The sequence below is a fragment of the Excalfactoria chinensis genome, chromosome 2 (genome assembly GCF_039878825.1).
Source record: "Excalfactoria chinensis isolate bCotChi1 chromosome 2, bCotChi1.hap2, whole genome shotgun sequence".
In the NCBI taxonomy this organism is placed as follows: domain Eukaryota; kingdom Metazoa; phylum Chordata; class Aves; order Galliformes; family Phasianidae; genus Excalfactoria; species Excalfactoria chinensis.
In genome coordinates, this window is record NC_092826.1 from 77091735 (window position 1) to 77114490 (window position 22756).

General features: G+C 47.2%; 1 protein-coding gene across 1 annotated transcript in view; it reads left to right on the plus strand.

Annotated features, from left to right (window-relative positions):
* Positions 1 to 7413: 7413 nt before the first annotated feature.
* PHLPP1 (PH domain and leucine rich repeat protein phosphatase 1) overlaps positions 7414 to 22756 on the plus strand; it is a 133943-nt gene continuing 118600 nt past the window's right edge. Inside the window, exon 1 of the mRNA XM_072329061.1 lies at positions 7414 to 8781. Within this exon, the coding sequence (XP_072185162.1) occupies positions 7665 to 8781 (1117 nt within the window). The 5' untranslated portion in view covers positions 7414 to 7664. The remainder of the gene's footprint in view (positions 8782 to 22756) is intronic.

The following is a 22756-nucleotide window of genomic DNA, read 5'->3' on the forward strand; positions in this document are numbered from 1 at the left end:
GTCACCACAACCAAAAGCTTAGCAGGATTTGAAAGAGGGCTGGAGGGCTAGTAATGCATACATAAAAATAAACAAGGGCTCTGGAAGGGATTTACACTCTTGGGCTTTTGGGGAGAAGCCAGCATCCCATTGTGGCAGTTTTGGGAAGGGTTTCTAGGGCTGCTTGTCCCACACTGCCTGCTGCCGTACTGCTTGCATGTCCCCTTGGCGTGCTGCGGGCACAGCCTCCTTCAGCAGGACACTGCTGGCAAGACCAGTGGTTTCAGCCTCTGTGGTCACCTTTATTCTCCTGAGAGGACATAGATTGGAAATGTCATAAATGATTTTTATAACTCGGCTCCTGAAAGAAAGGAGCCCTTGGTTAGTTCTGTTTGACAGTCTGTTGTTATGCGCATTCAGCAGCCATCTCATTGACAACGAGTTTTTTGTCCTGTGAGTCAGGCTGCTAATTTCAGCCTGCAAAGCCCTGCCTGACTTGTGCCTTGTGTAAGACCGGGCTCTGGGCAATGTGATCTCACCTCGGTGCTCCCAGAATGATGACCTCCAGGGTCTCTTCTGTCCAACCTCTTCAGTGATTCTGCTCAAGGCATGACAGCAAGGAGACCTTAGAGGAAAGAGAAACATCCATCTCAGCTCTCAGCACGTTCTAGCTCATCTGTCACTCTCTGGGAGAGGTTCACCTCCCCTCTGCACTGAATGTATTTGCTCCAGCGCAAAGTCATGTGGAGACTTTCCAAACAACTTGGCTTCCTTCGGTCTCAGGCAACATCATGCCTTTGTGGCCTCCATCTCTCCACAGCCACGCTGGCTCAGCATGATTACTTCCTTCATAAACCATTCCATGGCACAAAGGATGGAGGGAGAGTCAGCACAGCCTGAGCCACTACTTTCTGTATGTGCTGGAGAACTGCAGCCAGCAAGAGGTAGTGAGTGCAGTGCCTTTCTTCTCAGGGCATGTGATGGAGAGGAGGCAGCAGAGGCAGCAGAGCTCTGGCTAAAGCAAGCAAAGACAAAGCTTCACATTCTAGTAATTAGATGATGCTTTTTGAAAGCAATGCCGTAGTGTGGGGGAAGGATGTGGTAAATGGTTTCCCTCCCATCACGCGAGAATCTGCTGGAGGTTCTTGTGCACTGCGTTATCTAATATGGAGAAAGTATAAAGAGGCAGCCAAGAAAGGCATGGCACAAAACATTCAGCCATCAGATAGAAATCCTGGCAGGCCAGCTGTGCCAGATCATTGTGGGTGGGAGTGCTGCCAGCAGCCCGTCTGCAGACAATGGGGAGAAACGCTCCATGGTGAGGTCTTCTCTGCTGCAACACAATTCTCCTGCATGGGTAAAACTTCAACCACGTTTAAAACAAAACAAAACACAGCGCCGATTGCTTACTGCCCCGGCTGCCAGCCTGGTTCTCTCTCTCCACTTTTTCATCTCTGCGAGAAAAGCCTTCATCATTTGCTCTGGGCAACCACCTTTATCAGAAATTCATGCTTGAAAGGTTACTTTTGCACAGCACCGAATTCCAGACCAGCTGTTGGTGCAGGACAGAGCTGCCTGCTGTGCCAAAGAAATACACCAGGCAGGTGGAATTTGAAGCGATCCTGTTATGAAAGTGGCTTATCCCTACTGTTGGCAGCTGTAGAGCTCCTAAAAGATCTAGCTGACTTTCAAAGCACCGCAGTCCTCGGCTGCACGAGGGTTTTCACAAGTTCGTCACCTGTCACCTCGAGAAGCCAAGGAATATTTTATCCACAAAATGCATCACGATCTGGGCAATAGGTAGGTCATGGGTCCTTGGTACCCTGAAGAACATGGACCAGTGAGGGTAGCTGGGTGTTATGTACCTGCAAAAGATGAGACTTATTCTGCTGTAGCAAGGAGAATTTGTGCTCCTTTGGGGAACCTGCTTATCTTTGCTCTGGCCAGAGCAGGTGGAGTAGCACAGAGCATTCAGCTCTATTTGTGGCATCCAGAGAACAACACAGGGCACCTTTGGGAAGCTGAAAGCAGAATGATGCTGCTGAAACAGTTTGGAGGCCAAATAAATACCATGATTTGCTGTGCCTTGGCCAACATCTGCAAAGCTTACAGCGCAGACTCATTATTCACCTCACTGAAATCTGGATGCAACAGCCCTACAACTACACTTCCACTGCTGAGATGGCTACTTTAGTACTACCTTCTAGGTTGGTCCTGACAATGTGGCTTTATTTTATTAAGCTCCTTGGAGGATTTCTATGTTGTTGTTGTTTTTATTTAACAAGGTACACCTCTCAAGTTCAAGAAATAAAGTTAAATAATTCCCTCAAAGTGCATAATGTGCCTCTGTGCTCATACTTCTAGTAAATTGCTGTTACATGTGTACTGTTATGCAGCCATTGATAGCACTCTGTACTGATATAAATCATCAGTAACGTATTTGGAAGGTTTATCTTCCATGGCGCTGTTCTCACATCAGTGCATATTCATTCACAAGTAAACAATGTGCATTCAGGAGATAGACTTTTACTGCCTTGAAGAAATACCTGAGATTCTTAAGGCATAATTCCTGTTAATGAAGAGCATTTCCATCTCTCGGCTGCCGGGGCAGCCCCGGAGTCACAGGGTACCATATCATACTGAAGTGACATATGTAAGGGAGAAGCCTTAATAAAGAAACATTAACAGGAATGCACTTTCTCAGCCAGCCTTGTTGCCAAATGTGCAGTATGGAAGAAAAATATGCTCGGCTTTAGTGAAAGGCCTTCATGTACGGCCCTTCAACAGGCAGTGCCATCCCTTGGCCAAGACGCTTCCAAGTGAATCAGTGGGAGATGACTAACCGCATAGAAACTGATACCAAAAATGTCTGGATCTCTTGGGTCATTTCAAATGTGGCAGCCGTGCTGGTTAGGGTTAGATAGTGTGTAAAAACACTGTATCCAAGTCTCTGCGCCGCTTACAGCTTAGTGAATCCACCATAATCCATCTCTATCAGCAGTGATGAGTACTATACCTCCAGGAGTTGTAAGGCTCAGAAACAAAATGGGTTTAAGAAGCCATACGAGCACGAAAGATAAAATGAAATAATTACATGGAAGGATTTCTACAGTTCTGGAAGAGAATCTTTCAGTGCATTAACATCTAACTGAAAATGAAGCTCTTTTTCCTTAAAAAAAATACCAAACAAAATATGCAGCTGAGAAAGGAAGAGCCAAAGATGCAGTAAGAGGATTAGTGTGTAGAGGTTGCCGAATCCACTGGGAATCAGAAGGTCTAGCTTTGCAATTAATATCAACACAAGTGAAAAACAAAATCCGTAAAAGAATGCTTTCATTTTAATACAGGATTGAATATGACTCTAGAATGTATAGCACAGCACTGTAATCAATCCTGGCAATGAAGCCGGTGTTTCTGCTTGAATCTGTTTCCTTGGTACGTGGTTTTCAGCAATGGGGAAGCTGGTATTTATTTCTGTCAATTGCTTTCTTCATACATGACAGAGCCAAGAAGTTTGTGCTGGAGAAGAAATTCCCCAATTTGCTAATGGAACGGCACTTCAGAACTGTTCAACTGCAGTGCTGGCACACTGCAACACACTGCGTACATCGCAACGGGGAAGCATTTGTGCAACCAAAGGATCTCCACGCCACACTGCTGGTGACTGCATAGGAAAACTGTACCGTGTTGGGTGCAGTACAGCTCAGCTCTGCCAGAAGCTGAAATCTCAGTGGCCACCACAGGCACTGCAAGAGTAAAGGCCTTCCTCCTCGTGGATGGGAGAGCCACACACTGCTGGCAGATAATGCTGTGCGCCAACTGACCACTGCAACAGGAGTGCCGTGCCCAGCTCCAGGCCAGGATAAGCAGGGGCAAGATGTTCCTTCAGCCAGAAAGGCACAGTGCTTTGAGGTGTAGAGCTGAATAACATTCAGTAGTGTTGATATAACTTGAGTGGAAGTGGTTTTGGAATGAGAAACACAGATTAAGCCTTGCTGAAAATGATTTAGGGGGCTGTAAGTACAAACAAGCCTGCAGGCGATGCAACTCTGCCATTCCTGAATATAAAAACACAAGTACAACCTGTTAGATAATTTAAAGGCTGACTCTATTTCAGGCATCAATTAATGGAAACTTCTCTGTTCAAGAACGGCTCTTAATCGTATGCTGAATCTAAAAGCACATTTATAATTAAGAGTTTTGTTGAATAAGCACCATCCTAAATGGCTTACTATGCTGAAGACCTTACACTCCCGGATGAGCAGAAGCAGCCCGGAGCACACGCGTTGTGTTTAAGCTCACAGCTGGAGCAGCAATCAGTGTAAATTTTCTGTTCCTTGTTATGTGCATACCCAATTTGCTCCTACAATTGTGACAGCCCACCGATTGATGAGGCGTACAGGTGCATACCTAGCATTTTAAAGACTGCAAATCATTCACTGCTGATAAAATTAAGTATTATTGTCAGAAGAGCTTCCGTATGAAGACATTCAATTTCCCTTCACAAAGAAGGATATTATTAAATCGTCCAATTGGAAACGGTCCCTTTGCTCATCCTTCTCCTGCTCTTTGAATTATTTCCACAGTGGCAAATGTTCTGTCTTTTGCTCGAGTATTTTGACATTGAAATCAGTCTCTTGCTTCCATGTCTGTAGGGGAAATCTCCCAGACTAGAAAAACAGGCTACTAAAAAGAGCCGAACAAGCCCCCTAGCATTTTGCAGCGTTAAAGGACATGAAATTCCTTCTTTCTAAACTCCCTCCCCAGCTTCACGCGTTAACTGGAATCACTAGGGTGATTTATACCTTCTTAAATCACGGATGAACATTCAACAGCGCCACTGATGATGACTTATAGCAGAGGAAGAATGAATAGAATTTTTCCCACATTAGCATTTCTCGGTGCTCATCAGCTTTTCATCCAGAACTGACTTGTCAGCCAAGTTTTCCGCAGTCGAGGAGTGCGGATTCAGTAATTCCCGTTTAACGAAGGCATGCTTTGTAGAAAGGCTTTCTTTAAATACCAAACAAAAAAACAAATTGGGCAATTGTTGCATGCTTGATACAATACAGAAATTCTCTTTGAGTACAGCTTATGGCAAAACTGATTCTACAAAGGCTGTATGTTGTCTGGCTCCGGTAACTTGGTATATTACACAAAAGTCATTGTGGGGTTACAAGGCCTTCTGTTGTTTTCCTGCCAGTGTCTGCGGGCACGTACAGTTTGTTCATTTGATATAAAGACTTTTGGTACGGTATCAGAGTAATCTGTGATAAATTACTTTTTATTCCCTTGTTTTTTCTGTAGAAAGCTCCTACAGTCAGAAAACTCTTCATGAAGGTTGCCAGACTCCGGCTGGAAAACTGCAGATTGCAAACCATCCCGTTTCATTTAACCATTCTTCACAATAGCCATCATCAATCCAACTTTAGAAAAGGAAGATGTGCGTTTCAGCCTCCCACTCCCTCCTGACAAAAATCCATTTCAGAAGCTCCATTCCCACGTCTCACAGCAGTGGTTAATCCGCTGCAACATTCACAATTCCAAGAGAGTTAAAAAGCATTGATCAGTTACTGGGAAATGGAGAATGGCACCGTTTTCTCGTACGCCTAAGAGTTCAATTTGAACGTGCATGTAATGACAAGATTTCAAATGCACTTCCCTGCATAAAGCAAAAACGACCTGGCTCTGTACCACTAGTGTTCGGAGATGCTGGGTTGTTAGAGAAATCACTGCCTGACTATTCAGGAAAGCGGGGAGGGATACAGCGTGCTGCCTCCTCTCCCTGTGGTACAACACAGAAAGCCTAAATAACTGCAGCTTCCTGCTCTCGAGCAAATTTCATAGAGCAGAGACAAATCCAGCAATTTTCCACCTTCTGGACCTCAGCACTGCTACTTGGTTTTTTAATTGCCCAAAGCCCTTCATTAGCAAGGCCCGGGGCAGCAGTAAGTCAGCCAAGCAGCAGGAGAAGTGAGGTCAGCTCAACCCCTCGCCGGCTCACAGCATCGTGCAGGGCTGGGCAGGAGCTCCTCCAGCTCACCCCACCACGTGCCTGACCCGAGGCTACTGAAATGACCTTCACTCTGTGTTATCGTAGCATCACAGAATCGTTTGAGTTGGAAAGGACCTTTAAAGGTCACCTAGTCCAACTCTGCTGCAGTGAACAGAGACACACACAGCTAAATCGAGTTGCTTATAGTCCCTCTCTAGCCTGACCTCGAGTGTCCCTGGAACGGGGTGCCCACCATCAGTGTTCTTGCACTGTGTATGTTATCTTGCCTTGGGAGGCAAAAGGAGTTTGTTTAGTCTAGGAAAGACTGCTCAGGGATATGACAGCTGCCTGTAAGTACATTGGGGGCAGACACTCAGAATTAAAAACAAAAAAAAGCTATTGGAGTCAAAGGGCGATGTGAACATGTGGGTACAAACCACCCATGTGTAAATTCAGAACAAAAAGTGGAAGAGAGCTCCTGACCACAGGGGTGGTACTGAGGGCAGACCCACTTGGTTCGCTTTGAGAGGACAACAGCTAGGGAGGGAGACCTGGGATCCCAGGGATGGGGGCACACCTGATGTCCCAGGAAACCTCCCTTCCAGTTCAGCATTCCTAAGACGTATCTGAAGATCTCCATGTTTTAGATCCTTTTGTGAGCGTGAACAGGCAGATATTGATCAATTAGAGAAAAGCACAGCTCCTCTCTCTCTGTCTCTGCTTTACTCCAAGGGTGGCAGGCTGTTTTCCACACACCGCCTTTTCTTTCCAGTGGTACCGCTAACAGGAACGTCTCCAGAGCTTGCCGTCTTCTTCCGTTGAGTGTGTCGGTGCGTGCCTTTGCACATAAAGTGTTTTTCTCGCACATGTAAACCAGGAGACCTGGGGTAACCTTTGTGAAGCTGGTGGCGTGAGGGTGGTCTGAACCAGCAGGGATAATTAACACTGAATGTGGGGAGCAGAGCGAATCGGGCTGCAACACACTCAGCGCTGCACCAGAAGCCCTGCTACCCTGCAGCATCCAGTGAGTCTCTGGCATGAAGTTTTGCTGCCATTGTACACAAGGTGTGAAAAAGGAATGAGCTCAGGCAGATACAGCCCCTTCCAACCCACGTTAGCCATTCATTTAAAGCAACTTTATTTGCGGGCGGGACGGGGTTAGCACGGCCATCTAGTCACGGCAACCGCTCGCCTGAGGGACGGACGGGCAGAGCAGAAGGCGGGAATGCGAGGAGCGCGCGCCGCCGGGAGTTGTAGTCGCCGCGCTGTGTGGGACGGCTGCGGACTGCGCCTCCCAGCAAGCCCCGCGCTGCCCTCCATGTTGGCGTCACGCTGTGTTTATGGCCGAGGCCCCGCCCCGCCGCGCGAGCGGTGTCGTCACGGCGGGCCGCCTCCCCCGAGCGGCGGGGCCGCTTAATATTCATGAGGCGCGGGCGGGCGCGGCGCCGGGCTCGCTGGCTGCCCGCCTCCCTCATGGCGCTGGCGACGGCCGGGGAGCGGGGCTGAGGCGGGTGCGCGGCGCGGGGGCAGCGGCGGAACGCTGCGCCCTGAGCCCCCCCCCTCCTTCCCGGGGCGCGGCGCCTCGCCCCGCTCGGACTCCCCCCCCCGCTATCCCCCCTCCCCGCGCCGGCCGAGCGGCGCTCCCGGCAGGAGGGCGGTGGCGGCGGCGGCAGCCCCGGCCCCGCGGGCGATGGATCCCGCGCAGCAGCAACAGCAGCAGCGAGCGAGAGAAGCGGCGGAGCGCTCCCCGGGCGGGAAGGGCCCGGCCACGGAGAGCGGCGCGGAGGCGGCCGGCGGCCCGCGAAGGAGGAGGGGGGCGGCCGGCGGCTCGGCTCCCCCCGCGGCGCTGGCGGCCCCCGGCGGGGCGGGCGGCGGCTCGCTGCTGCTGCGGCGGGGCCGGCTGAAGAGGAACCTCTCGGCGGCCGGCGCGCCGCTGGGCACCCGCAGCCTGGACAGGAAGGCGTTGCTGCCCAAGCCGCCCCGCCAGCTGCAGCCGCTGCAGCCCCCGGAGCGGGACTGGGTGCGGCGGGACTTGCAGCGGGGCTGCGTGCACGTCTACGAGCGCCACGCCAACCGTTACCTGCGCCCGGTGCTCTGCACCCTGGAGACCACGGCGGCCGAGGTGGCCGCCCGCCTGCAGCAGCCCGGCCCGCGCGGCGGCGGCGTGGTGCGGGTGCCGGGCAAGACGGGCCCGCAGCCCCCGCCGCCCGAGGAAGGCCCCGCCGCGGCGACGGCCGAGCCGCCGGCCGAAGGGGAGCGACCCGGGAGCCGGCGGGGGACGCGGGGCGCGCCGCCCGCGGGAGGCACCGAGGAGGGCGTCTCGCCGAGCCCCGCCGCGCCGCCGGCCGAGCTGTACCTGGCGGGACCGCCGCTGTCGTGCCCCTCCCTGCTGGGCGAGCTGGGGCCGGCGGGCTCCGACTGCGAGAGCTTTAGCCCCAGCGCCGAGAGCGTCTCCGACCGCCTGGACCCCTACAGCAGCGGCGGCGGCGGCGGCTCGTCCTCCTCGGACGAGCTGGAGGCGGAGCCGGCGGCCTCCGACGGCGCGGAGGCAGGTGCGGGACCGGGCCGGGGCCGCCCGCCGCCCGGAGAGTTGTCCCCGGAGGCAGGGGGCGGCCGGGAGGCGCCCGCGGGGCCGCCCGCGCTGTTCGTGCAGCTGCACGGGGAGACCAGCCGGCGGCTGGAGGGCCACGAGAAGCCGCTGCAGATCCAGAACGACTACCTCTCGCAGCTGGGCTTCCGGGACCTGTGGCGGGTGCAGGAGGAGGGCATGGACGCCGAGACCGGCTGCCTCATCCGTTTCTACGCCGGTGAGTCGGGACGCGCGGGTCCTCGCGTCACGCCCGCGGTGCGGCTCAGAGCTTTGCTCTGACGTTGTCTCGTAGCGGAGCAGGGGGCGAGGAGGGCCGCGGGGGTGCGGGGAGAAGGGAGCTGCCGTCCCCGCGGCTCGTCCGTGGGCTTAGGGGGCGGCTGCGCTGCGGCCACCGTGAGGACGATGCGTTCCTGCGGGCACAGCCTGCTGCTCGCCTCGTGCGTTGGGAGCGGCGGTGGGTTCGCGGGGTTGGCTGCCGGGTTGCGGGCACGGTCTGTGGGGACGGGCTGCCGCAGCCTTCGTCGCGGGAGGAGAGAGCTGCCCGAGGCTGCTTCTCCGTACAGCCTTGGGCGCGAGGTTTTGGGGGGTGTCGGTGGGAAAGTTAGCTCCCACGTCGCGGTTATGCAACGGTGCTCTTTTACGGCGGCTTAAAAATATCTCTTGTGTGAAGATACCGAGTGGCGTTCAGCCGAGGAGCTGACAGGTCGGGGTTAGATAGGGAAAGAGCTGAAATAACTGCTGCGTCCGGGTGATGAGGGAGGGCTGGCGATGCTGGCGAGGGTGGGGTTCAGCAGGTGGTGCTGGAGGGAGTATTGCTGCCATGCTCCCGGCGGCCGGGAATGCGCGGGCACGTTTTAAGTTGCCTCATCCTAACAGGCTGAATTCTGTAGGAAATAGAAGCAAGAGACGTCGGTCAGCCTTAGGAACTCAGTGACGCCTGTTTGCATGTAGATTTTGCGTGTTAAGTGATGAATTCGACCTGCTGAATGCGGCTGCTTTATTTCGGTGTCGCAGCCTGATGGCTTACATAGCTTGTGCGCCCTTGGCTTCCGTGTACTGGGCTCTGAAATAGGAATGTAAATCTGTAAGCATACATAGGATTAAATGAATGCAAATGCGTTATGTAATTCCATATACCATGGCAGTGTGCCTCTGCGCTTCAAAAGTGCAGTGTTTCTTTGAAAACTTTATCTCTTTGGGGGGATCTGCAATCAACACCTGAAACACCTGTGATCCCGTGCTTGTAGCGCACTGTTTCCAGCCAAAAGAGTGAAGGAAGCATTGCTGGTATGTCATCTGCTGACTTCCTGCAACTGTCCTGGCTGCTCCTTTTGACATCCTTATGTTCTTTCATATTTCTGCTGGGTGATGAAAGGGAGGAAAGGAAGGAGACTTAAAAAAGAAATACGCATCAAATTCGGGAGTCTATTTTGGCTGCAGGGTTAAGGTGTTGGAAGCACCTTTTGGATTAAATGATCCTCCAGGAATACCCGAGGGAATGCTTTAGCGGTGGTTTCCTGCTTGCCCTGGACTCATTGGCTTAGGCAGGCTGGCTTGTCCCAATCGATAGCAACCAGCAGCTCTGTCCCCCTGCAATTGTCATTTCCTGCAAGCAGTCTCAGTAGGATTTGCTCCTGGTCTTGTACCGATGTAAAATGGCATAAACCGAGGCTGGTTTCTTTGCATCTACAAAGAATTCTTTTCCCTAATCTCCTCGGAGTGTGGAGAGAGGAGAGTGCAGCGATAGCTTCTGGGCTTCTCTGCTTCTGGGGAGAGAGCGTTCTAAGGCTGGAAGATCTCAGTACTGAAACAATGCTAAAAATTCCAAACAAAGTAAGGTGATACAGCCAGTGATTTCTGCCATTACTGTGTGGCGGTGATTTCTCTAGCTGTGAAAGCTGTGAAAATAGGCTTTTTGGAAAAGAAAACTCTAGGAGAGAGCAGAGGGTCAGGGCTTTCACAGCGATGATACGGCTCTCTCAATATGGAGCTCCTCACAGACATTCTGCAATGAAATGGCTTTTTTTTTTAACACCGTATTCTGAATTTAAGAGGCTCAGAAAACAAAATGTGACACTGAGAATGTAAAAATGCCTCCTGTGGTGCTGTCTTGACTCACTTTAAAATGTGGTTAGCTCGTATTTGGTTTGTGTCTCCTCTACTTCTCGTACTCTGAGCGTGCTCGATTTCTTCAGTCTCTCGACTGAGCACTGCTGTGCAATAATGCTGTTACTAAAACAGAGCCTGTTACAGATGTAAGCATCTGATTCTGCCCCCTGTAACATTGATTTGAGCAGAACTGGGCATTAGTGGCTAGCCATGCACGTCAACTTCTCCCTGCGTTGAAATCCATCTCAACAAAAGATACTGTCCTCAAAGTTTGCAGTACTTAATCTCTCTTTAAAAGGATATAGTTAAATAGCTTTCTGCTGAGATACTCCTTTACTGGTTATGGAACTCTATAAGAATCCATAGTGCAATTACAGTCCTGATATTGTAGCTGGGAGACTGATTAGGTCAGACTTACTAAACTATTCCTAAAACCATAACGGTGGCCGTGATCCAGAAGGCTTCTCGAAAACAAGTTATAGTATTCCTTATTGCTCTGTAAAAATAGTTGTTGCAAGATGCGGTTTCTCCCAGTGGCCTTGCCTTCTTTGTAAGTTGTGTGCCAAAGGAAAATGGGCTAACACACCAATGTAGCCATTTATAAAACGTTGAGGTGCTTACTTGTTATGAGACCCTAGGTCAGGAGTAAGCACAGAGTCCTGTTCAGCCCTGTGGAGCATCTACATGGCAAGGGACATGAAAGATTTGGTCTTGGTTTCTAAGACCAGCTCAGGGCAGTGGACTTTTGAGGCTTTTTTGCTTTCCTACTGAAAGGTGATGGTGTCTGATTCTCGCATTCGGCCATCGTTAAATTGTCTGCTCTCTGATGTGACATAGGGCTTCTGCACCTGATGGTGTCATCAGATGTATCACTTTCCAGTAGATGACTGCCTGTGGGCAGAAAACAACGAAGAAATGCCAGATGTGATTAAGGGTGTTAATTTGGCAACCGGCTGTCAGGTGTTGCTTATGAAGAGGCTTGTTGCTCATGTGACCTTTTAGAAGGCTGAGAGGAGAAACCAATCCAGCTTTGTCTGAAACTTCATTGCAGAAAATGTTGCCCTGTTCAGTGTGAAGGTAAGAGTGGGAGCGTGTAGCATGGGTCACCCCGTGTGGCCATTGAGGTCCAATGAAGGCTTCCGGGTGTTGGATGTTTAGTGATATTGGAAACACCACAGACCTGGCAGCATTTTGTGAAATACATACTGAATTGCTGGCTGTTTGCTGCATGCATGTCATAGTGAATAAATCAGCCTAGCTAACAAGTGCATTGGTAAACTCAATTTAAGATAACTGCATGATGTTTATGGTGAAAAACATCCTCTGCCATTGGGCTGCTGTGGTCTTCCATTTTGTCTTCCCTTCCCGGTGTGGTTTGGATGTACGTCTTATTTACTTTGTGATTTTGTGTGTGTTTGTATCTCCTGCAAGAAAAATAAACATGGAAAACTTCCCACTGCAGAAAACGACTTCATTTCAATTACATCGTGTGTTTGAAACACAAGGCAATCTTGGCATGACCGAAGTAGTGAATTTTCCTGTCCTGTTCTGCAGGATGGTGTTAAATGGCAGCAGTGCTGTGCTTGCTCCACCTGTCCCTGTGCAGCGATAGCCTTTGCTTAGGTAGGAGTGCCAGTTGGAATGGGGTCTTCCCAAGGCAGGCCGTTCTGTGAGGCTCTGGGGCTGTGAGTGCAGATAGCTGCAAGGCCCCCCCTGCATTCCAGCACTAAGCCTTGGTATGTAACACCTGTTAAGTACAGCGGTTCTTGCAGCTCTTACATTCTCTTGTGCTCCTGGCTAGCATCCATAACTTAAGTATGTGTGAAGTACCGACACATGGATTTCAGTTTTTTATATGAAAGTATATACACAAAGTATTAGTTTCCTCAACTGATCTGCACTGGGGAGTGCAGCACTCATCTTTTTTTCTTCCTTTTTCTTCTCTTTGTATTCTGCTACTATCCCTCTCTATGTATCTCAACAGCTGTTTCCTTCTTTTTTTCTTCCTGAAATCGTGCATAAACGTTCTCTTTCTGGTGGCACTGCTGGTGTACCTAAATGCCTTTGTGCAATTAAAACATCCATCTGTTCTGTTAGGACACTGGCAGGTTGCAATGCAGCTGAAATGGTACCTGGTTCTAGAAAGGATAGTAGTACAAAAATAATAATGGTAGTACCTGGCATGTGCTTCTAAACTACTGAGAACTGGTTTGTGGCTTAATTAAACAATGCGAAGAGAGATGTTGTGAGTTATCCAGGTATTCCTCCAGAAGACAAGGAGGTAAAAAGCATGTCTGAGGAGGTCGGTTTGGAAAGTGTATGTCCATGGGATTTTGCAGAAGAGGAATGTAGACGTAGGAGTGCTATTTGTTACACTTAGCGTTTTGATTTGGAAGGAACTTGTACCTTACATGCTATCAGCTGTGTTTTTAATCTTTCTGCACTCAAGGGTGTTTTGTGTTGGAGTTAATTGTTAAGTATATCAGTTTTTAGCCAAAAAAACAAAACAAAATTGACTTGTAACTTTCTATTTGCCTTGGACGGTGAAAGCAAAGGTGCTTTGACTCGGTCTTCAGTGTTTAATCACTTCTCTGCTTGTGGGATGCGGCACACTGGCATTTTGGATGAGATCAAATAAGTCTCTGCATGTGTCTGTTTTCAGCTGTTTCCCTTGACTCGCTTTTATTGCTGCATTTTAGAACGTTTACTCACGTGGGGATTTCAGTTCTGTGAAGCTGAGTCTGAAATAGCCTGGTAATAACTTTATTCTTTGACCCAGCGTACCGAATATTGCGTTTACCTTCTTTTTGGTTGCTCTTTTATTTTATGATGTCTGTGTGTGTGTGGATTGGAATGGAACATACTTCGATGCTTGCAGTCAGTTGCAGTTTGTGTGGGGAAACCAGCTCAAGTCGAAGGGACACATGCACTGAAGTCATTGGTAAGCATCACTATCTTGATATGTAATTCCAGCTAATTTTTTTCCTCCTCAGTGATGCTCGAGGGAAGTGCAGCCGACCCTTGTAAATGCCTAAAAAGATTTAAACTCACTCGGGAATTAATGTCTTAACTTTTCCTTCTAGATGTGGTTTTAAGACAGGAATTCTGAAACGCTTGGCTTTTTACAAGATATTTAAGGAACTTCACAGGAGGAAGACATCCTCATTTAGAAGTAATCAATAACCTCTTGCTTATACTCATGAGTGAGATTGGAAACTGGAGTTGAAATTCCAGCTGCATGGTAATGGCCGAGTTGTGTATAGATCGGCGGTAGTTAAGCCCTGCAAGTTTTATGTCAGGAAATGTTTATATGAAAATTCTTTATTTTTTGCCTTACTCAGAAGTCCTCAGTTCTACTCTTGGTGTAATTTACAGCATTGCCTTTTTGGAGAACATAATTTTTATATTTTCACTATAAAATAACCTATTGACTGGAGAGTTTATTTTTCCCAGTTGGGCAGTCATTTCTCCAGTTATGCTGCCTTAACACAGATTCTGTTTTCCAAAAGTAGCTGGTTCTTGTTGAGTGCCAATTCACGGCTGTTAATTGCTGAAGCCATCTTAGATATTGGAGAATTTCAGACTTAAGTCTTTTTATGATATATCTCAAATTGCCTCAATCCCTCCCCCCCCATTTTTCTTTTACTACTATGTGATAAAATGTTGCATGCAAAGAATGGACATCACTTGCCTCTTGAAATTCAGCAGCTGTCCTAACAGCCTGGAGAGACACATGTGGGTTGTAAATGGACAATGCTCTTGTGTCCAGTTGGAATTCCAACTGGGATCTCAGGTAGGCAAAACTAATAGTAAAACCAACGTTCTCTGGTGTCTGAGCTGTCACCCCCACTTTAGTGTTTACCTTTAAAGCAAAACAAAACAAAACCAGTTGGTCAGCAATCATCATTTGGAGTCTTGTAAGATAGCATGGGTATGGTGGCCCCTGCCGTACTCCCTGCCACTGTCACGTAGAGTCACTGGTTTTAGATAGTGTAGCTTTTCTGCCAGTGACCACAATCTGGATTCTTCTTGCTTTCCTGTTGACCTGGCCCTTTCAGTCTGATTGCTGATTCCTTCTGATCCTGTCAGTGTGGTTCAAGTGCGTGGAAGAATGGAAGAGGTGGATATCTTATGCATTTGCTGTGGTTGTTGAACTCACACTCGCCCCCATTATTTTTGGGGGCGAAAATAGTTTTTTAGAGAACATTTTTGTTTAGCAGTGACAACTTTTAAATCAAGAAGGAAGACTTCCTGAAGAGTCATTTAATTTCACAGCATAGCATACTGTCTTTGAAGCTTCTCCTGTGGATGGGGAAGTAAAATTTCTTCCAGCTGGCTTCGACATATTTGAAGGGATGCTGAAAATACTCCTTGCCCAACTAACTGTGCGTTCCTTGATCTGACAGTTAAGAACAGCTACCTACATACCGATTTAAAATAGTCGGTTTCAGGGGATTTTTCTCTCCAATCCCATCTAGCTTAGTTCTCAGTATAGAAGGAAAATAAAATGAAGCTGTCGAAGAGATGCAGACTCAAACATCCAAGTAGAATGGAGGAGGCTTTTAAAAGTTTAATGCTTTTTGTGGGCCAAAGGTAAATTTGGCCCTCTGAGCCTGGAGGCTGTTACTTGCTCTCGGCCTCGTCCAGTGGCAATGGGACTCTTCCCACCAACTTCACTAGGCGCTGAATTGTATCCGTAACTCTCGAAACCCCATAATCGCCGCATTAAGCGGTGCCTCTCATCTGCAAGCGCTCCAAGTGCTATGCCAACTTATTTAAATAAAAACAAAACAACGGGCCTTGTTCCAAGGGAGTAATGAGGAGCTGGAATGCCTTTGAAGTTCAGGAGCTGAGGCTGTAGGTGCAATTTACATACGCCTAATTATGTAATCTGAATGCAGCTTCTCTTCCTGTTTGTTCAATTTATGAATCTTTGTGTCCAAAGAGAAAGCGATAGTAAGACCCGCAATTAAGATAAATAGCAGACCACTGCTCTTCTGAATGCGTGCTCTGGCGAGGGGAGGATTGCTGAAGAGTAGAACAAAACCTGTGATTCAGGCACCTTCAGTTGATGAGAATAATACCAAGTCCTTTTCCTTTCAAAAAGCTGCATGCTTCTTTAAACAATAACTATGCCTAGTTCACCCTATTATTTGCTTTAAAATAAATGGTATAGAAAACCTTGAAGTCCTTGCTAGCAAAGAGTTTGCTTTCAGATAAGCCTTAGATGAGCAGCTCCTCAGTTTTAATGCTACCTTGAAACCAGTAAGTTTCCAACTGAACAGTGAGCTTCCTGATCAGATTGCTGTACAATGATGTTTTGTTGTTTTCCTGACACTGGCTTTTTTTCCTCCTGTGTGATCCTCTCTAGCCTTTTAAAGCAGATAATAGGTAGGAGCACTGGGCTTTGGGAAGGGTCCTACAAACAGCAAAGATACTGTGTGTGCAGTCTGCTGCTCGTTGGAAGATAATTGATTGTAAACAACCCCTGCTGGATCCAGCCAGTAACTTTATGATGCTTATCAACTCAAATTGTAAATGATGGAGAAACATATTTTTCCTTTTGCCGTGTATTATGTAGTGGGACAAACAAACCTCTAGGGGATGACAGTCCCAGCGAGCAATCATTTTATTTGTGAAAGTGAATTATAATTATCTGAGACAGCCTAATACTGCATGTCATTATTGTCTTTTGTTCTATAAAGCTTGCCTGGTGTAATAAAACTCTTAATGATAGAAGCTGTTATGAATGAAGTATTGAACTTCTGAAGGAAGGCTGTACTCAACAAGTTAGAACCGCTAGGTTCTTCTTATACCAGTGTTACATGGTTGTAGTTATGTGGATGTAAGCACAAGGTGGGATAGTTTACGTGTTGCAAACAGGATGTTCCTAACTGTAAAGTTAATTATATGTGTGGGAGATGCATTTTAAGGTTTCAGAGATCCCATCAGAAGGCTATTTGAAAGCTATGAAATATGCAGTTACATGAAGGTTTTTCCTCACTTCAGTCCTAGGGTTGAGGATTTAGTGTATGCTGACTTGGTAAAAGTGTGAAACTCGAAGTTGTTGGCTTGGATTAAAATTTCAAGGTTAAAAGTAGACCAGAGCTTATATCCTTTCAGGGTGAGTAGTTAACTTTTTTCTTGTGGGTGTCATAGCTAATAAAAGAAAGAACAGGCTGAGAAAGGGAATCTGAACGCTTTGAAGTGTTCAAACTCTGTGAAGTGGCTGTGGACGTGTCTTATCTTTTTTTTCCTTTGGTGACATGAAAATCACGTCTCTTGTCTTCATCAACAGAAATGGAAGATACAGGCTACAGATCCTGTGTGAATCAGCTGAAAAATAGTGCGATATGTTTTGGACTATTAAATAACAGAAACAGTTTTCATTGTATAACTTCAAGAACAGTGGAATCATCTGTATAAATATATTCATTCCACTTGAGATTAGACCGTAGCACTGAGGACTGCTTGGTTTGTGTCTCTTTAATCTTCTTAATCAAATGACAACTTTAATTCCTGCTAATACAAGAAAACTATGTTACATTGTTCTGCTTTCTTTCGATTTGCAGATTCCATCTTTGGAATGTCTCTCATAAGAAATATTTTTCAGAATGTTTGTTTTCTGAATCTGGGATAAAAGATCTTCGTTTGTTTATAATCTTCCAAACTCTTCCTTGGTAAATAAAGCCTAGAACAAAAATGTGCAGATCAGTATTGCTAGATATCGCAGCAGAAAGATTAGAAGGCTTTGTAGTCTACAGTGGACTAAGTCATACTCCTCCTGTCAGTGCCAAAATAACTGTCCAGAGAGAATGGTTTACTACAGCCTGAGGTATATTATATACGTACTTAATTTGCAACACCGTGTGTGTTGTGTACCTTTATGTAATGCTCCGCTGGAGCGTAGGCAGTTCCAGCACCCCTTGCATCTTCAGTTAGGCATTAAGAGGAGGCATATTTTGAGTTGCTGGCAGATAGCAAATACTACTTACACTCTGAGAGGTGGGAATCCTTTCAGCCTAGAATATGCAGCCAGGCTTCCATGCAGGAAGTTTTTGGGACATTCTCGGTAGCATTTCTGAACTGATTTTGTGCAACAAATTCTGTCTTCAGTTCTAGAAGGTTCTAGGATTTTTCTCTACAGTGCCCACTGATCTGTGTGGCTCTGTGGTGGGTTTGTTAAGTGTTACTTTTCTTTCCCCCCCCCTCGTAAGTGTGTGTATGAAGCAATTGCACAAAGTTACATGGGGAGAAGAGCATTAGTTGCAGCCCCAGGTAACATGGGGCCGCAAAACTAAGCGGAATTGCCTTCAGAAGATCACAGTACATAGCTGCAACAGAATTGTTGTGTATGCGTATATTAACAGTGAAGGATAAGGCAATGATGTAGTAAAAAGGAAAAAGCAAACCCTTGAAAGAGTTTAAGGGTTTAAGTTTTTGTTTTCTTTTTTAAGAGGTTTTACTTTATTACAGAATCAAGCATGTGAAAAATTTAAATAAGAACCCTGTGTTATGTGTATGTTCTTCACCCAGCGGTGCATCTTTTGCAAGTGTAGGGTTTTCGGGGGCCTGTATGATTTTTATCAAAGGGCTATTTTTAATAAGAAGAATTTGTAAACTGATGAGGAAAGCAAAAAGAATCCTAGTCAGACATAGTAAGAATTTGGGCTGATAGTAGAAGAGTTCATGCTGTTAAATTCTTTGAACCTCTGACTGGACATGCTGAATCTTTCATACCGGTCTGACTGGCAAACAGCGGCATTACATGTGGCACTTCAGTAAGGCTTATGCTTTTGAGGAATGTGTGCAATGAACGTGGAGGACTTAAAGCATTTGGTATTGCCCTCCTACTTGCTGTCACCAACTGAGCTAAATACCATCAGTGGATCAAGTTAAAAAAATGTAGTTAGCCTTCTGACCTTTCTGAATTGTTAAGGGAGGTGCTGCTGAGGAATATGGCACGGAGCAAGTCTGGTCTCCTCCTGTAACCCTGCGGAAGGATGGATTCCCAATAAGCAGGTGCTGGGAACTCAGTGTGCATGTTTGTCCAGGAGAGGGTTATGTACATTTACCTGCCGCTAAACACAAGAAATATCCTCATGCATATATGTAGTCCTCTGTCTGTGAGGTTTTTGAACGTGTCAAAAAGAACTGGTGAATTGCCTTTCCAGACAGTTCTCTCAGATAACTGTGAACACTGGCAGCCCTTAGTGGAGTTCTTATTGGACTCTTCAATAGTTCATTTGACTGCTGTGTCTTGGCACCCTGTGGGTTATTGCTGGCACTGTTTTGTTGTTTTTCTTTTTAATGTTCAGATTTTGCTTTTGTTGAGCACTTTGTAGCTTGTATCCACTATTTTTTTCTAAACGTGGAAGGCACGTACTCATATGAAACTCCTTTGAACCTTTCTCTGCAGACACGGCTTTGCAGCAAAATATGTAGATGTTCAAAGGTGCTCAGAGGCTATTGTCAAATTCCCTCACCTACTGTAGATGCTGTCTGTACCAAAATGAATGGCATGGTATCAAGTTAATGCCTACTAACCTTTTTGAATCAGAGTATTGCGGTGCCTTTCATCCTCAGTAGCAGGGAACCGATACTTTGTTATTTCCCTAATGAAAGATTATGCAAACCTTGTCTTATCATTTGTACATAAATGTCCCGGTTTGACTTGTCGGACTCTCTTGTGTATTTGTGTCTCAGTCTTGAAGTTACCCTCATTCTTTTGGCACCTCGTGTTCAGAAGAATATATCCCAGAGGGTACTGGTTTGCAGGTAAGTATGCATGGCTTTCTTGCTGTGAATGTTAATATTTGTTTGCTTCTCATTCTTGATGGCTCGTGGAATGCATGGTGGTGTGAGGTGTGGTAGTTATGAATCTCATTAAACTGTGTCAGATGGCACTAGTCTGAGCATTTCAAATCTGCGTGAGTTGGTTGGTGGCTGGCATCTTCATGGTGTGAGGACTAGGTGCTGGTATCAGGAGTGGCGTCACACATAACAGGCTGAGTTCCCAAGTCGTAAACAAGGTTGGCTGAACTATAAGAATGAGTGTACTGTACCCCTGGGTCAATCTAATATATTCTACTGTTTGCTATTCTCATCCTATCTATTTTCCTACATCTGTATTGAAGTTGGAGAATGGCTGAGGTTGGAAAGGACTTATGGAGTTCATCTGGCTCAACTCCACCACTGTGTGGGGCCACCTAGAAAAGGTTCCTTGGGTCTGTGTCCTCTTAAATACCTCCAAGAAGGGAAGTCAGCAACCTCTAAGCAGCTTGTGCTGATGCTCCATCACTTGTATAGTAAAGTGGTGTTGCCTGGTGTTCAGAGGAAACCTCTTGTGCTCCACTCTGTGGCTGTTGTCTCCTGCCCTGACATGGCGCTGCTGAGAATGATCTGGCTCCGTCTCTTCCTCCCTCTCTTGTGGTTTTAGTACGCACTGAGATCCATTTTTTTTCTCTGAGCTGAAGTCCCAGCTCTCTCAGCCTATTCCCCCCAGGAGAGATGCTCCAGCCCCTTCATCATCTTGATGGCGCTTAGTTGAACTCTCCTGCAGTGGGGTTGTGTCTTTCGTACTGAGGAGATTGTTATACGAGGCTGTTGAGAGATTTGGTGAGCAGAGCCCTCAGTAAGGGAAGCTGCCTTGATTTTTTTTTTATTTTTTTTTTTCCTTTTCTTTTTTTTTGTTCTGTGTCCTTGAGACTGCAAGGCAAACTGTAGAGTGGATCCATTCCTGGCTAATTATAAGGGGATGGAAGATAACAAGCACAGGATTGGGAAAGTAGAGGTTTTAACATCTTGCTGTTTGACTGTAGTTATTCTTGTTAACGTGTCTCCTATAATTTTTACTGAAGGAGGCTGAAGCCAAGCAAGGACCTGTTTAACTAGATGCATTTACAATGCAGCATTCGAGGTTGAAGATACAGCGGTAAATAAAGATGTAGCTTGTCTGGAAATGTCAGGTGTTTCCCTGTAAACAAAGTGCAAAGGTGAAACATCCCCATGGTAAGGCCACGCAGCTGGTCAGCAATGTAGTTTCGAGGCTTGTGGTCCCAGCAGGTAGGCAGTGCTCTCACACCGCAGCCAGCTCTGCCGGGTGCTAGCAGAGGCAGCGCTGATGTCGCCCTGAGGAAAGGGAGAAGGTTAGGCCGAGTCACTGGGGCTGCGTGTTCCGCACAGGCACTTGGGAAGGAGTTTCTTTCGTATGCTGTCTAATAGATTCAGCCTTTTATTTTATAATATAATTAAATAACCAAGCCTTTGTGAGGCTCCTGAATTCCTTTAATTTAACGGCAGCACAGAAGCTGAATTCAGCGCATTCATGGGCCTGTACTATCTCCCTGACTACTTGCCAGCTCTATTCATGCTGTTCTGAGTGCAGGAAGTTCTCACATTGATTCAGGGGTGGGGGTGGGTGGGCAGGAGGCGTTATGTGCTTGGCTTTTTTTTTTTTCTTAAAGCAAGGGAAATAGTTATAAGGAAAATTCTTCAGTGATTCTCTGGGACCAATTTACCAACTGTTAATCTGTGAGTAAATAATGGGAACAGTTTATACACTTGGCAGCCCTTGAGAAGGAGTGAAGAATCATGAGAAGTTTGCAGTCCACAGCCCCAAGTTAGCTGAATACTTTGGTATGTTAGGATTTGTCTGAACAGGGATAGAGCAGTACTTCTCTGTTAGCACAGGCAATCTAGTATATAATGAAGTACTTGGTCTGATGAGGAAAACTGCACTGTGGCATGCGCTAGCTGGCTGCTTGTACTTGGTCAAGTTAAATAATTCCTTTTCTGCTGGAGTTTCAGTGCTGTAGCCACTATGTTATGGTTGTTTTACAGATGTCTGCTGGTGCTTTCTCAAGGAGGGGATGAGGAACTGTGTACGTACAGCCTGGTGAGAAGGGAGCTGGTGGAAGAGTCGGTTTTTTTTGGTATGAGGGAAGGGTAGAATCAGTATTTCCCACTAAACCATATTGCTCAATACAGCATCTCAGTGTTTCTTGAACACCTTCAGGGACAGCGACCCCACCACCTTCCTGGGCAGCTTGTTCCAGCACCTGACCTCTACCTTGGAGAAGCAGTATTTCCTAACATCCAACCTGAATCTCCCTGGTGCAGCTTGAAACCATTCCCTCTAGTCCTATTGCTAATTACATGGGAGAAGAGGCTTATGCCCTAGTTGATGCAGGAGGCATCAGAGGGGAGTGGAGTTGTGCTCTCTGCCTGTAGTAGGGTTTAGGTGAAATCACAGAATCACTGAGGTTGGAAAAGACCTACAAGATCATGCAGTCCAACTATCCACCTACCACCTATATTCCCCACTAAACCATGTCCTTTAGTGTGACACTTACATGTTTCTGGAGCATCTCAGGGTCAGTGTCTGCACCACTTCCCTGGGCAGCCCGTTCCAGTGCCTGACCACTCTCTTGTAGAAGTATTTCTGAACATCCAAACCGAATCTCCCCTGGTGCAACTTGAGGCCATTCCCTCTAGTCCTGTTGTCAGTTACATGGGAGAAGAGGCCAACCCCCACCTCACCACAGCCTCCCTTCAGGCAGTTGTAGAGGATGATAAGGTCTCCCCTAATCCTTCTTTTCTCCAGGCTGAACAATCCCTGTTCCCTCAGCTGTACCCCATAAGTCTTGTGCTTCAGACCTTTCCACCAGCTTCGTTGCCCTTCTCTGGACATGCTTCGGGACCTCACTGTCTTCCCTGCAGTGAGGGGCCCAAAATGTGAACACAGTACTTGAGGTACAGTCTCACCAGGGCTGAGCAAGAGGGATGATCGCTTCCTTGCTCCTGCTAGCAACAGTATACAAGCCAGGATGCCACTGGTCTTTTTGGACACCTGTGCACAGTGCTGGCTCATATTCAGCCAAGCATTGACCAACCAGCTCTGTTTTCTTTACACAGCCTTCCAGCTGCTCTTCCCAAGCCTGTAGCATTGCCTGGGGTTGTTGTGGCCAAAGTGCAGGATCCGGCACTTGGTCTTGCTGAACTTCATCCTGTTGGCCTCAGACCAGCAATCCATTCTGTCCAGATCAAGGCAGAGATTGAAAGGAAAAGAAGGTGGAACAAAA